Below are 13967 nucleotides of genomic sequence, written 5' to 3' on the forward strand. Positions count from 1 at the left end.
TTTTTGTTGTTGTTGTATCTCTCCCACAACCCATGACACCACCAGTGTATAAACAAATCCCAGTTCACCATTGCTAATCACTGCACTACAGTCACACTCCTCTGGCAGGGTGAATACATCCATGCTGGCTTCACACACACACAGAGCGGTACTTATGTTATCACCCCCCCCCCCCCCGCCATGAAGGTTGTGAGGATAGTTTACGCCCCCCCCCCCCCCCGCCGTTGTGATGGAGAGCCACGCAGCCCCTAGCCACCGACAGCCACCAGCCAGTCACGGGCGTGGCGCGGCGCGTGACGAGGGTGGCGAGCGCCGTGTGTCGTGGCATCTGCCCTCTGCGCAGTTCACGTTCACCTCTCTCAGGACGCACCGCTCAGATCCACAATCCTCCACCATCATTACCCCACACCCACAGCCCAGGGTGTAGGGGCTGAGTTAAGGTTTGGTGAAACGAGTGTAACGGCGCCATGGAGTCGGCACTGTAAAACGACAGCAGCCCCGCGTCACAGTCCAGATGGATCCCGACTCTCTGCAGAGGCTCCGGCACCGACAGTGAGGTCTCTACCCCGCCATGTTGCACTGAGAAGCTGTCGTCCAGTTTCCGTAGACACCAGGAGACGTCACTCCCTCCCAGGCCGCACGCATCACCAATCCCTATCCGTGGGATCGTCTCGTATGCAACTCCAACCCGACACCACTTCGCACTTCCCACGTCCACCTCCCAGTAGTGCTGACCCGACGAGAAGTTCTCAGAGCACAGGGCTTGGTAATATACATCAAAGCGGTGTGGGTGATGGGGGCGACGCTGGAGGACACCGCTCAGCGTCACCGTCCTGAGATCCGAGGAAATCTGGAGGTGGTCGTGGGCTGAGTTTGTGTCCAGAGTCGGTGAGCGTCCATCTGTGGTGAGGACAGCGATGACACCCACACTAATATTAGTTAGTATTAGTGTACACATACTAATAGTAGTTAATATTAGTGTAATGAGAGAGTACACCGACGGTTGCCGACCGGCTGGATAGGCTCCGCTGCATCAGTCATAAGCCAATCAGGAGAAGTGGGTTCATCTCGACCAAAGTTCATGGGCGGAGCTCAAGGGTGCTCGTGGAAACTATCGGGAAGGTTCTGGAGGGGGCGTGGCTGGAGGTGCGGTTTGGCTCCATGTGAGAGGGATATAAGGGGAAGCAGTAAGAGGCTCGAGGTCAGTGTGGGAAGTCTGGAAGCAGGACGATGTCTCGCCCCCTCGGAACGCCAGCGGCCACATGGCGGTTCGAGGGTCGTCTCCTTTCGTGCCGCCAGCCAGCGGTGCACAGGAGCGAAGAGCGTGTGTGAGCCATGCGGGGGAAGGAGTCAACACACGCTGTGCAGAGAAGAAAAGAGCGGTTACCATCTGAGAAGAAGCCCGGAGCTGTACAACCTCCATAGCAATAAATAAATAAAGAAAGACGCAAGTCAACATTCATCGTCGAAGTGTTTTATTACAACTGGTGCCAGAAGTGGTTCTTTGAACAGGAAAACGCGACGTACTTCAAGGATGTCCAAGCATCTCAAGAAAAAAAACCCACCTGCGCCATCTTCCAACGACGATGACGACTCGTTCACTCAAGACCTGCCGACCCCGGGTGCCGTAGACCCGGTTACTGTAACCACGGCTGGCATGACCATAGCGCCGAGGAAGGACGTTGGCGCAAAGCCTTCTTTGTCTCTGTGTGTGGACGACGGCTGGCGGCATGTTGCAGAGCAGATCAACTCTCTCCGCACGGTTCTACTCCACCTCGTGACGCTGGTCGCGTCGTCTGCAGCACCGGGACGGCCACAGGACGTGCCGCTTAGTGGTGACGAGCAGGGCTCTCTTCGGGGGGCCTCGGAGGGTCCCCTCGTGCAGTTCATGGCCGCCATTACGCCCGCGGAGGGGCCGTCCACCATTACGACTGCGTGGACGCCATGTGGCGGGAGGCTGCCATCTTGGGCAGGGCTTCGGAGGCGCAGCCGGAGCCCGCGATTTCGCCGGAGCTGCGTGGCGCACTGCCGGGCGTGATGGAGCCTTCCGGTGATGGCGAAGTGTGGTGCAGTCATCGTCTTCCCCACATCAAGGAATTTGTTGTGGGCGGCGACTGGAGTGCTTTAACATGGCGTTTTGAGTCGGCATTCCGTTTGGTGCGGTGGACGGAAGAGGAGGCTTTGGGCGCTCTACCTACCCTTCTCGACGACGTGTCGCGAGCAGTATTCTGCTCTATTACTTTCGACAGGAAAAATACATTGATGGACACGTTTGCCGAGATGGCGGAAGTTTACGAGCCACCTTCAGACACTCAGCGGAAGTTTATGCATCGTAGGCGAGGGAGTAATGAATCTCCCCTTGCCTATCAGGGCGCTCTTTTGGCGCTCGCGATGGCCGCTTACCCTGACGCCAGTCCTGATGTGCTCGACCCTCTCATTTTGGGCAAGATGCTTGAGCTGGCGAAGGACATGGGCATTACGTTGCCAGTGTGCGGTCATGAGCCGTTGACGTCCTGATGGGCCGCTCGATGCCTCAACGCGCAGGACAACTTGCAGCGTTGGGCACAGATGGCTGCCTGGATGGGGGACCCGGCCTGAGATGGTGAACTGAAGGGATGGGTGCCATCGAAGGTCGTCCATATCCCAGACGACGTGGGGATCGGGGATCTGGCCAGACTCGTGTCGCGAGTGGTCCTGCAATTTGCGCGGGGCCGACGACGGGGCTACTCGGCAGGCTGCGGTGACGTGTTTCGAGCGTGGATGCTTGGGCCACTTCGCACGTGATTGCCGGAGTCGCCCTGGTCCTCCACCGCCTCCCGCGGCTCCAGCTCCAGTGTCGGCTCCTCCATTGGCGGACCACATCCCCAGCCAGGCAAGTCGGCACGCATCAGACACCAGGCATCATTTGTCATCTCACGCATCTGTTGACGCACTTACTAATCCACCGCTCTGCGATTCAGAAAATGTTGTTAGGGATTCGCCGTTATCAATAACACAATGGAGAAAGTTGGCGCGACGCGTCGTGGCCGCGATGACGGGATCCTCCACGGTGCCGGGTTCTATACAGAGGGTAGATGTTTGGGTGTTAGTGGACACTGGGGTGTCTGCCACTATTATCTCCGACGTAATTTTTCAACTCCTTTCTATTCCTATCTCACGGGTGTGGCTGGCCTTTGATGGTATGGGCATCGTCGGTCAGCTGGATGCCCATATTGCCCTGGGGAATGTCGCTGCATCAGGGATGGTTTTGATTTCCAGGTCCTTGGCAGTGCCCTGCTTATTGGGCACAGACTTTCTTCGAAAGATGCCTGTTAAAATCGTTGTCGATCAGGGATGTCTAGAGTTGCCAGCAGGCTGTAAGATGTTTTTTTTGCCGTCCCCGCTCAGTCGTTCTCCGCCATGCGCTGCAGTGCAGGTGCTGGCAGATGTTACTGTTGAAATTCCTCCGGGCTCCCAAATTCCCGTTTCATTGTGAAATCGGAAACGTTTCGGCAATGTAGATGTGGCGGCGGGCATATTCTTATCCCCGTCGAACACCGATACTACGAGTCTTGCTCTTTTGGGGGCCCAAACGATTATCCATTCCGGACAGGCCCCGTTTTTGCAGGTTTTGAATGGGGGTCCGGAAGGGGTTTTGGTCCCGGCTGGTACGGTCTTGGCTCATGCCACTACTACCTTTACAGACCACAATGGGAGCGAACCTGGTGGATTGGTGACGGCGACTGATCCCAGTGCGTTGTCCGACGATCGTTGGATCGCGGAACTGTGGCGGGAGAATTCGTCGTTGGCCGATAATCAACGCGGCGCGCTATGGGCATTGCTGTCCGACTACGCCGACTTTTTTAGCAAAGATGCCTTCGATTTGGGTCGCACAGCGCTCTTGTCCCACCACATTGATACCGGAGAGGCGAGCCCTATCTGACTGAATTCTCACTGGTTGAGCCGCACGGAGAGGGAACGGGTGCGGAGCGCGGTGGATGAGATGCTGGCCGCTGACATAATCTCGCCGTCTAGCAGCCCCTGGGGGGCACCTGTTGTTCTTGTTAAGAAAAGGATGGTAACCTCATATTTTGTGTCGATTTTCATAAGCTTAACAAGGTATCCGTGGCAGATGCGTACCCTCTGCCACGGATGGATGAATCCCTCGATGCATTGTCGGGTGTGCAATACTTTTCCACTCTCGATCTGTCTTTCAGGTTCTGGCAGCTGCCCGTGGACGACTCGTTGAAGCCGAAAACCGCATTTTGCACGCCTCAGGGATTTTTCCAATTTAACTGTGTTCCCATGGGACTGAATGCCACTCCCGCCATATTCCAACACTTGATTGAGCTTGTTTTGGCTGGGTTGCAATGGGACACGTGCCTCATATATTTGGATGACATTATTGTGTTCAGTCGTACGTTTGAGGAACACCTTCGGCGGTTGAAGGTTGTTTTCGACAGGATGCGTTCCACTAATCTCAAATTTAAACCTAAGAAATGTCATTTGTTGCAACGTCCCGTGCATTACTTAGGACACATTGTTAGCTCCGACGGTATCGCTACGGACAGCAATTATCATATTTTGCTACTGGCAAAGGAGGTTCCAATTGTGTAAATGCTTACCTAGAGCTCTCATAATCTGATGGTGCATTGTCTTTGAGTTGTGCGCCTTTTGGCGTCATCTGGTCCAACACCATGTGAGACTAGGCTCTAAGAAAAGCTGTCTCGGGTGTGGACCAATCAATTTCAAGGACAGTGCATATGTAGGACTCTTACTGACGCGACAACTTCTTTGTCTTTCTCGTTCCTTTTATAGTTCACATCTCCGACAGCATCGCTCAATGTTCATCCATACTCTTCAATGCACAATTCTCCATCAGCCCCACTCGATGTCCCTCCGTTCGCTCGCTCTGCTGCTTCGCTCGCTCTCTCTCTCTCCACCAAGGTCCGTTACTCTGCTGCTTCGTTACGCTGTACTCGCTCCGTCCTTGCTACTCTGTCCGTACTCTCTATATCCACTGCTATCGTATACTGTATTCTCCTTGTCCACTGCTACCTTATACTATACACTCTTATCCACTGCTACCTTATACTACACACTCTTATCCACTGCTACCTTATACTATACACTCTTGTCCACTGCTACCTTATACTATACACTCTTATCCACTACTACCTTATACTATACACTCTCGTCCCAGGCACCAACTCCAACGCTAACTCCAACTGCGACTCCAACACTAACAATGACTCCCGTCATCCCCCGCTTCGCTACTCGCCCCAAGGCCCCCAGCCTCATGTGATCCTGTTATCGTCGCCACCCCGGCGCCAGTCATCAGCCACTCACCCTCTCGACCAATCACCGGCCTGCGTCCTCAGTTACCCGTAACACCTGTGGCGTCTCTTAATGACCTCACTCCTTAATTGGCGCAACAACAACTGTATGTCCTCAGTTGCCCCCACTGTTCGCTGTACGCTTGCATCGCAACCAAACGCGTGGCGAGTGTCATTTCAAGTCCTACACATACATTATCAGAGTTCTGTTTTTTGTTTGCTTTGCGACCACAGGTATTGTGGTCAATGCAAACATGACTCCTTGTAAAAAAAAGGTGTCAGTTTTGTTGCCAGATAAAAAGGTAAAAAAACAATTATCATATTTTGTTACTGGCAAAGGAGGTTCCAATGTAGTATTAATGTACACAAACTAATATTCGTTAGTATTAGTGTACACAATCTAATATTCGCTAGTATAAATTTACACATACTGCTAATCACTTATGAATAATTAGTGTATGATAATAAATAACTATTAACTAATAATACTAGTACCACACTAACATGACCATGGGTGTGTGTGCAGTGGTAGCGAACAGTGGTGATGATTCCAGCACCACGATGTTAACGCTACTATTACAGCGTCTCTCTACAAACACGACGCCTGTAAAACAGCCACCACAGCCTCGCACACTCTCACATCCACACACAGACATTGTGTGTCACTCCGCTGCTGGATGAGCGCCTCCCCGCGCCGTGCGCTTCCTGGGGGGAGGGGGTTATATGACCATACTTCACCGCTCTCGTCGGTGCGCGTTGGTGATGGTGGGGATCGTGAACGTAGAAGCGTAGAGGTGCAGTACAACAATGGTTAATGCTGCACTGTCCTCTGCTGGGGTGATGTGTAAATATTCGGCACGAGGGAGACAAAGGCGGCCGGGCGTGGTGTTGGCCAACCACCCCCTCGTGTGCCGTGCCGGCCGTCACGGCTACTCGCTCAGGCTGCACGGGGCAGCTTTGTCTTTGCAGGTACTGTATGTACAGTGTTTCATTCACCTGGTATGCAGTAGGTTGTGGGTTTGATCACGACCTGGGCAATGCCTGCTGCTGCTGCTGTATATTTTGAGTCTGTGTCTCTCTCTCATCATCATCACAGTGGGTATGGAGATGTTAACAACCTCGCCAGGTATACAGGAGGCGCGGGTTCGATCCTGTGACCCTGACAATGCCTGCTGCTACATATTTAGAGTCTGCGTCTCTCTGTGATCATCAGCACAGTGACTAGGAGATGTTATATCCCTTGCCTGCTATGAAGGAGGTCGTGGGTTCGATCCCGACCTTGACGATGCCCGCTGCTGCTGTATATTTGGAGTGTTTGTGTTTATCTCCCCGTGGTGGTCAAGCGGATTTTTCTCCGCGTCCTCCAATTATTCGCTTCACATTTAGACTCCACTTCATGCGTTAAGATCATTTGGCTGCTACTACAAATTTCCACGTGATAATCCACTTCGTTGAGTTGTCATTTGTGGCCCTTGTGAAAAAGAGCAACATAGCTCAGCGGACCTTACAGGGTAAAACACAAATGTTTTAAAGATACACGCCCCAAGGATACGCCACCTGTCTTAAATAAAGGGGCAGCAGCCTACCGAGTGGTGCCGATCTGCATCCTTGTGTTTGTCATGAACGATGTTGACAGATCAGTGCAGAGTGCAGAGAGAGACTCACACACGAGAGCCATGCGCTTCGTATACACTCCTCCTAGCGAGATGACCTCTGTGAGCTCTTGGTGACTGAATGTGGCAGGAGGCACATCCTGGATCCCCTGCGAGTCCGAGCTCCTGCACTCAGAATGGGACACGCAGAGTCGATGGAGAGTGCAGTCCCTCCAATCTCACAGCACGGGACACGCAGAGTCTATGGAGGTGCAGTCCCTCCAATCACACAGCACGGGACACGCAGAGTCTAATGTAGGTCCATGTCTCTCGACACACGGACAATATGGGATTCAACTGCATACAATTGGGTTTATTAGGAATCACATCACGACCGTTTGCCAATGTGTCCACCAGGTGGCAGACAGAGCTTGAGTTTGAGTTTGGGTTGGTACTGACCTGAGACTCTCATGCAGGGTATCCTGAAAAACACAAACCCGCGTTTAGCATTAACATTGACATCTTAAAAAGATGCCCCACCTCGACACAGTCACCTGTTGTTTTCAGTGGAGCGCGACATCAAATAATTAATAAATACTAGCAACAGAAAATTATTAAAAACAGAGTAATCTGTGTGCCTTTGTACTGTTAAGCCTATTCTTAATTTCTATAATTTTTATAATTTTTATTTTATTTTCTATCTACGTGACTTCACCGAAAGAGCCATAGAATATGAATTCCTGCAGTCACGAAAACTTTCTTCAAAACATAGAATACCTATTCTTATTTTTTCATCAAAACAGAATTTGTTGAACTGGACACAGACCACAACAAATGATAAAGCCACTCAATGCAGGTCTAGTCTAAAAGCTAAACAAATAGTTAAGTAATGTTCAACAACTCGTATTTTGAACTATGAATAAACTAATCTTTTGTATTTTACCAGGAAAGGGCCGCTTGGCCATTTCACTCTTGTTCAGTAGCGAGCTGCCTATCACAAATGATATCTCAACATTTATGAAAGCAGCCAAATACTCTGAATGCATGATGTTGATTCTAAATGTGGAGTGAAAAAGCAGATGACCTGGAAAAAAATCTATGCATTCACAGAGAGAGAGACGTAGACTCCAAATTTACAGCAGGCATCGTCGGGGTCAAACCCACGACCTCCTGCAAACCAGGCGAGGTAAATGGCGATGTTGTACTGGACAAGTCCAGGTCTGAATGTCACACGGAAGTAAACGCGCATATATTTTTGGACACCGCCGCTTGCTCCCAGATCGACAAACACTGAAATAAGATTGCAAACAATGTCAACGTCTCACAGGGTGGTGTGCCTCTGCTGGTTGTAGTTAACTCTCTGATAAACCAAGGCTGTGAGTATAAACTATTATAAACTACTTTTTGATACCTTATCAGGTAAGGCCCACTGCGCTATATAGCTCTGCTTCAGAAGTAACCTTGCCAGAAATAAAAATTAAAGAAGTGCCTTATCGTGTGGAAATTTATAACAGCAAATTACAATTAACACGTGATGTGATTCTAAATGTGGAGGGAAAAACCGGAGGACCACACATCCACGAGGTAGTTAACATCTCCTAGCCACCGCGCCGAGTTAATGGAGGTGGTGCCACCTGCAGGAAGGAGAGCGGGTCCTGCACGGCGAGGGCGGCGAGCAGCTGGTTGATCTCCTGCTCCAGGCCGCGTGCTTTGCTCTCGTAGCGAGCAATGTCCGCCTTGATGCGGGACAGCAGGGAGCGGCCCTCCTCGTCCACGCACTTCAGTGCCCCCCTCTCCTCTTCCCTCAGCTGCTCCCCCCGGCGCTCAAACTCTCGGCTGATCCGCGCCTTGATCCCACGCACAGACTCCTACACAGACAGTGCCGAGTTGTTGAGCCACTTGTTAGGTATCGACACAATGTGGTGTCGTACAGGTAATGATTGTCACCATATCTCGATCATGTACATGGAGGTGAGTGACATGTGCATTGGGATCTCGTGAACATATATAGCATAGGGAGAATGAGAATGGGATATAAGGGGAAAATATCCTAGGCAAGGAGATTTCAGAAAATGCCTCTGTCTGTAGCTACAGGTTGCTGAGTGTTTATCTGGTGAAAATGAAAAACATGAATATCATTCGCATCTGTCTGTCTGTCCGTCCCACTCTGGATCTACCAAACGGTGCACGGGAAGAAAATGCGAATTGAACTGAAACAATTCTCTTGCCGAGGACATTCCCAGAAAAATGTGTCAAGTTTCTGCGAATATACAGAACAAATACACGTCACATTGCTCTTGTTTTAAATTAAAATGTGCTGAAAGAGTGAAACAATGTTGATTTCGAAGGAAATACTCACGTCCACTCTTCCTTACACTCAGGCTAAGTTGGTCCGATTCAGATTTAGAGGAGCCAGAAAGGAGGAATTGCAATATTCCATAGCAAGCATCGTGGTTGTGATCAATAAAGGAATCGACAGGGCAAGTCGCCAATGCATCGTCCAGCTTGGATCGTTTCTGCCCCCCTAAACCAAAACTGATGTCTTGTTGGAAGTTGCGTCATAAATGAAGTTTTTGTGTCATACCGTGGTGGCCTTCTGTTCACGTAGTAAACTTGTTTTGCAAATCTGGCCGTCCTAAACTGGTTCTAATGTTTCCCACATTTTTTTTCCTGATGTGTAAAAATACACAAAAGCAATATATTTAATTGAAGATTCAAGTTTCAAAAAGGGTATCTGCTGAAAAAATGGGCTTTAAAAAAAGTGTTGACAGACAAACACAGCTACGATCTCTCCGTTACAGTTTGATGTCGTTGATTTTGTAGAATGAAAGTATGCAGCAAGCGAGTTGTCATTGGGATACGATTCGCTTGAAATCCACACCGCTTGAAATTCACCAAAGTTGTATCTCGCGCCGATGCGTGGGGCAGTGCTCGTCAATAATAGGTTACTTCAGCAGTTGTTTCTTGCTGTGGTTGTCCCACCTGATGACGATTGCTTGTGTTGCGATCGAAACATCGTGATCCATTATTTGTTCTACCTACGTGACTTTACCGAAAGAACCAAAGAGTTTAATAAGAGTTAGGTTTAATTAAATACGATTCTTAGGCAAACCAGAAGAGGGAATTGTGCGGCTGCCATCTCTCTCTGTACCTCCACGCGCCGGTAGTCGTCCCTGAGTGTCAGTGCCCGTGACGCCGCCGTGTTCCTCTTCGCCTCTTTCCCCTCCTTCTTGACTCTGAGCTCCTCCTGCGTGTGGTATATCAATTAATGAATACGCGGTGCTCGCCATTGCCATTGGTGGATCACTGATTGATCATCCCGAATCTCTGATTAGCACCGTTGGCTGTGAAAGAAGTTCAACACACATAAGCACATCTGTTGTCATTATATTTCTGCATACGTCTCTATTTATATTTTTACTTTTCCCACGATTGTATCCAGAATGCACTGTCCGTGTTATGCATTGAGATGAGGAATCCAATCGTAACTTCTGCAGAGCAATGCAATATCCTGTTAGATAACATTATTGACAAATATCACGTACATTCTAAAATATGTTTTTAACCTCTTCCAGCGATGGGTGTAGTTGGTTCTCACACGCCTTGCTATACATAGCAACGTTTCTCACTCAGTCAAACTAAGATTTTGAATTCTCTCGCAAAATATTATTTAACGTGCTGTCAAATGTTGACTCGGCTGAGACGATCAACTCACTAAACTTGAGAATCCGGTTTAAACCATGGGCAGCCGACTAGATTCCAAATCAGAATAACAGCGTTACCATCTCAGCGTTCTGACATCTGAGCCACCCTGCCACCTCGACCTGGGTCTCCCTGTAAAGGGGCGTTTGGTCTTATCAGGAGCTCACCTGGTCGAGGTGAGGGGTCACGACCTACAGATGTGAATCTCTCACCCTCCTGTAACAATGGGGATTACAACGGAACATGTCACTTCACCTGTCTTGTCTGTTGCGCTTTTTCCACTGTGATGAACCTGTGCCCAGAGTGGTCTCCTGCGACGTGGCAGACTGGGCAGACCGGGCTCTCATCTTGTTCACAGTAAAGAATGAGCTCCTGTCTGTGCTCCCGACACCTTCGCTGTTCCAGGTTCGCAATGGGAGCCACCAGGAGGTGTTTTCTCAACCTGGGATTCTCCAAGTGAGGCCTCAAGTGCGTTGCACAGTACGATGTCTCGCATCTCACGCAGGTCTTCACTGCAGGAGTGTGGCCATCCCTGCAGTTGTCACACACGACGGCCGTGGCCATCCTGTCTCCAACTCTGAGCTGCTCTGCCAGGTTGCCGAGGGCCACGTTCCTCCTCAGCTGGGGTCGCACAGGGAAGGTCGCTCGGCACTGCGGGCATCTGAAGCTACTTGCCGTCTCCCAGGCGGCCTCCAGGCACCGGAAGCAGAACGAGTGTCCGCAGCTCAGCGTGGAGGGGCAGACGAACGTGCCCAGGCAGATAGAGCAGCACAGCTCACTCTCCATACTCTCACTGGGAGTCGTGCTCGCCATGACCTATGGCTTCGCTCGGATGGCTCAGAGAGACGCTGGACCAGGACCTCTCCCTTATAGCGAAGGTGAAGAAGGAAGTAACATCCTAAAAAATATTTGAATTGTCCTGACTTACATCACGAGACACTTCCTGGAATGTGAACCCGTGCCCCTCTGTGTGCAAACAGCAGCCTCACGGTGGCTAGGGGTAACTGTAAACACCTCGACACTTAAAGAAATGAGTGCTGTTGTAAATATAAATTAGAGAGACTCAGCTGCGATGGCTCATTTGTGAAATGAGTAAAGAGAGAGTAAGTCATTATTTCACAGCTTAAGATGCGGTGTCTGTACCACTGGCACTGCCCTGCAAACCCATAAGATACCTGAGTTTGATTCCCACTCACGTCCATCGCCACCACTATTGGTAATTGTCTGAATCTGTACTGGGCCTCATCCCCTAGGTAAACTCAGCCACAAATGTTTACTTTGTGCGGTGTGTCATGAACATCGCCACTGAGAACGCAGAGGCGGCCAGGCGTGGTGCTGGCCACCCGCTCCACCGTGAGCTGATCCAACCTTCATAGGTGCTTGTTAACAACACTTGCCCCTACAGTCTGATGAGGCTATATCGAGGATCTTTGTCTTTGTAGTGATGTATATGCATTTGTGTGTCTCTAGCATGTTTGTGAGTCTGTCCGTAGTACTGTTTATTGCTTCTGCGTGTGTATAATCTGTGAGTGTGTATGTGAGTAGTCCTGTACAATATATACTTCTGTGTGTCTCCAGTCAGTGTGTGTTTCTTTGTGTAGTACTGTACATGCTTCTGTGTGTCTATAATATTGTGCCTCCCATGAAATACATCTCGAGGTAGCAGAGTTGATATGTTTGCCGAGTAAGGAAGTAATAAGCTAAGGTATACGATGTTTAACATTATCGTGTATAAAGTGTGTAACAACAAAGTAAATTAACAAACAGACAACAACTATTTGAGACGACTGTTTTTATGGCGACATCATTTGAGTTATTCATACGCAATCTGAAAATAATGTCAATTCAGTCTTCAATGTATTATTCGTAGGTGTACTATTGATATGTGGGGTCGTCCATGAATGACGTCACGCACCTGGGGGGGGGGGTCAGACATTTGTGACGATGTGTGATGTGGGGGCGGTTGAGAAATGTGACGTCACATCAAAATGCGCAACTTTAAATAAATATAGACAACATGTTTTACTTAATGAAATAGACTTTTTAATAAATGTTTTCTTCTTCAACATCAGAGTGCAGCGCCACTTTACATACGCACTACAATGATAATAGTTTAAAGCGATTTGAAGCATGTGTTATATTTGTTTTGGGGGAGGCAGAGCTTTTTGATGTCATATTTGAGGGGGGTCTGACTTTTCGGAACGCCATGTGACGAAGAGGGGGGGGGGGGGGGTAAAAAATCGTCTAAAATCGCGTGATGTCATTTATGGACGGCCCCTGTGTAGTTCTTCCAGAAGTTGGTACCCCTGCAAGTTGTTAACGGTACATAAAGGATCCAGTGGACGTTATGCCGGAGTTGGACTCTGAACCTGACCTGCACTGCAATAAACACTTGGCCTGGATGTATTTGGTCAGCTTATTGACTGTCATAAGTGTGGCCACGGTGCGTGAAATCGAAATAAAACCTTCCTCTAAAAATTCACCAATGCGAGCCAAGAGGATCTCATAACGCCCACGCCTCTTCCAACATCTCCACTACCCGGCAAGATTGCCAAGTTTGCAAAAATTATATTGGCACGTGGTCAATGAAATAATCAAACATTTGACCAATCATGTTGTTTTCAATATACTTTTTAATATTTTATATTTAATGTTTTTGTCTTTTTACTATGATTTAAAAAATATATCTTATTGTTGGTTTTAATGTTCGGTAAATAACATTTAGTGTTTGCTGATCTCCAGTTGCCACGGTGAAAAGTGGGCTAGGTATTGCCCAATCCTGGCCAGCTGGCTCAACAAACTTAAAAAGCTAACGAACATAATAGAGGTACATATAGAGAGAAACATAGATACTTATATAGATACATAGAGACTCTTAGAGGTATATAGAGAGTCATAGAGATACATAGAGAGTAATAGAGATACATAGAGAAAGACACATAGAGACTTATGTAGATACATAGAGACTCTTAGAGATACATAGAGAGTAATCGAGATAGATAGAGAAAGACACATAGAGACTTATGTAGATACATAGAGACTCTTAGAGGTATATATATATAGGCTCATGGAGATGCATAGAGATAGAAACACAGAGACTCATAGAAATACATAGAGACTCATAGCGATAAATAGAGACTCATATAGAAGTCCAATTCTGGGCTGCTGGCCAAAATATCTAATCAACTAACTCACCGGTGGTGTGATCATTTTAACGACCGAGTTTAACACCACTATATAACGTGCTTCTCTCAGATTATGTAGAGCTTCTGCAGCTACAGTCGCTTGTAAATCGTGTGGTTTGCTTCAGGTGACTGCACTTTAATTACCCCGCTGCGACATCATAAACTGCCAAAGA

General features: G+C 48.8%; 1 protein-coding gene across 1 annotated transcript; it reads right to left on the reverse strand.

The window, feature by feature from the left end:
* Positions 1–226: 226 nt before the first annotated feature.
* Positions 227–11464, reverse strand: LOC133359657 (E3 ubiquitin-protein ligase TRIM21-like). Its single transcript, XM_061578139.1, has 6 exons — positions 10865–11464; positions 10059–10154; positions 8542–8775; positions 7367–7389; positions 6981–7093; positions 227–900 (listed from the first exon to the last, which is right to left on the reverse strand). Exons 1-6 carry the CDS (start codon positions 11420–11422, stop codon positions 374–376), a joined length of 1551 nt encoding a protein of 516 aa, XP_061434123.1. The 5' UTR covers positions 11423–11464; the 3' UTR covers positions 227–373.
* Positions 11465–13967: the final 2503 nt, after the last annotated feature.

The sequence above is a fragment of the Lethenteron reissneri genome, chromosome 65 (assembly GCF_015708825.2).
Source record: "Lethenteron reissneri isolate LAM-NWPU_2019-01 chromosome 65, ASM1570882v1, whole genome shotgun sequence".
Lineage (NCBI taxonomy): Eukaryota > Metazoa > Chordata > Hyperoartia > Petromyzontiformes > Petromyzontidae > Lethenteron > Lethenteron reissneri.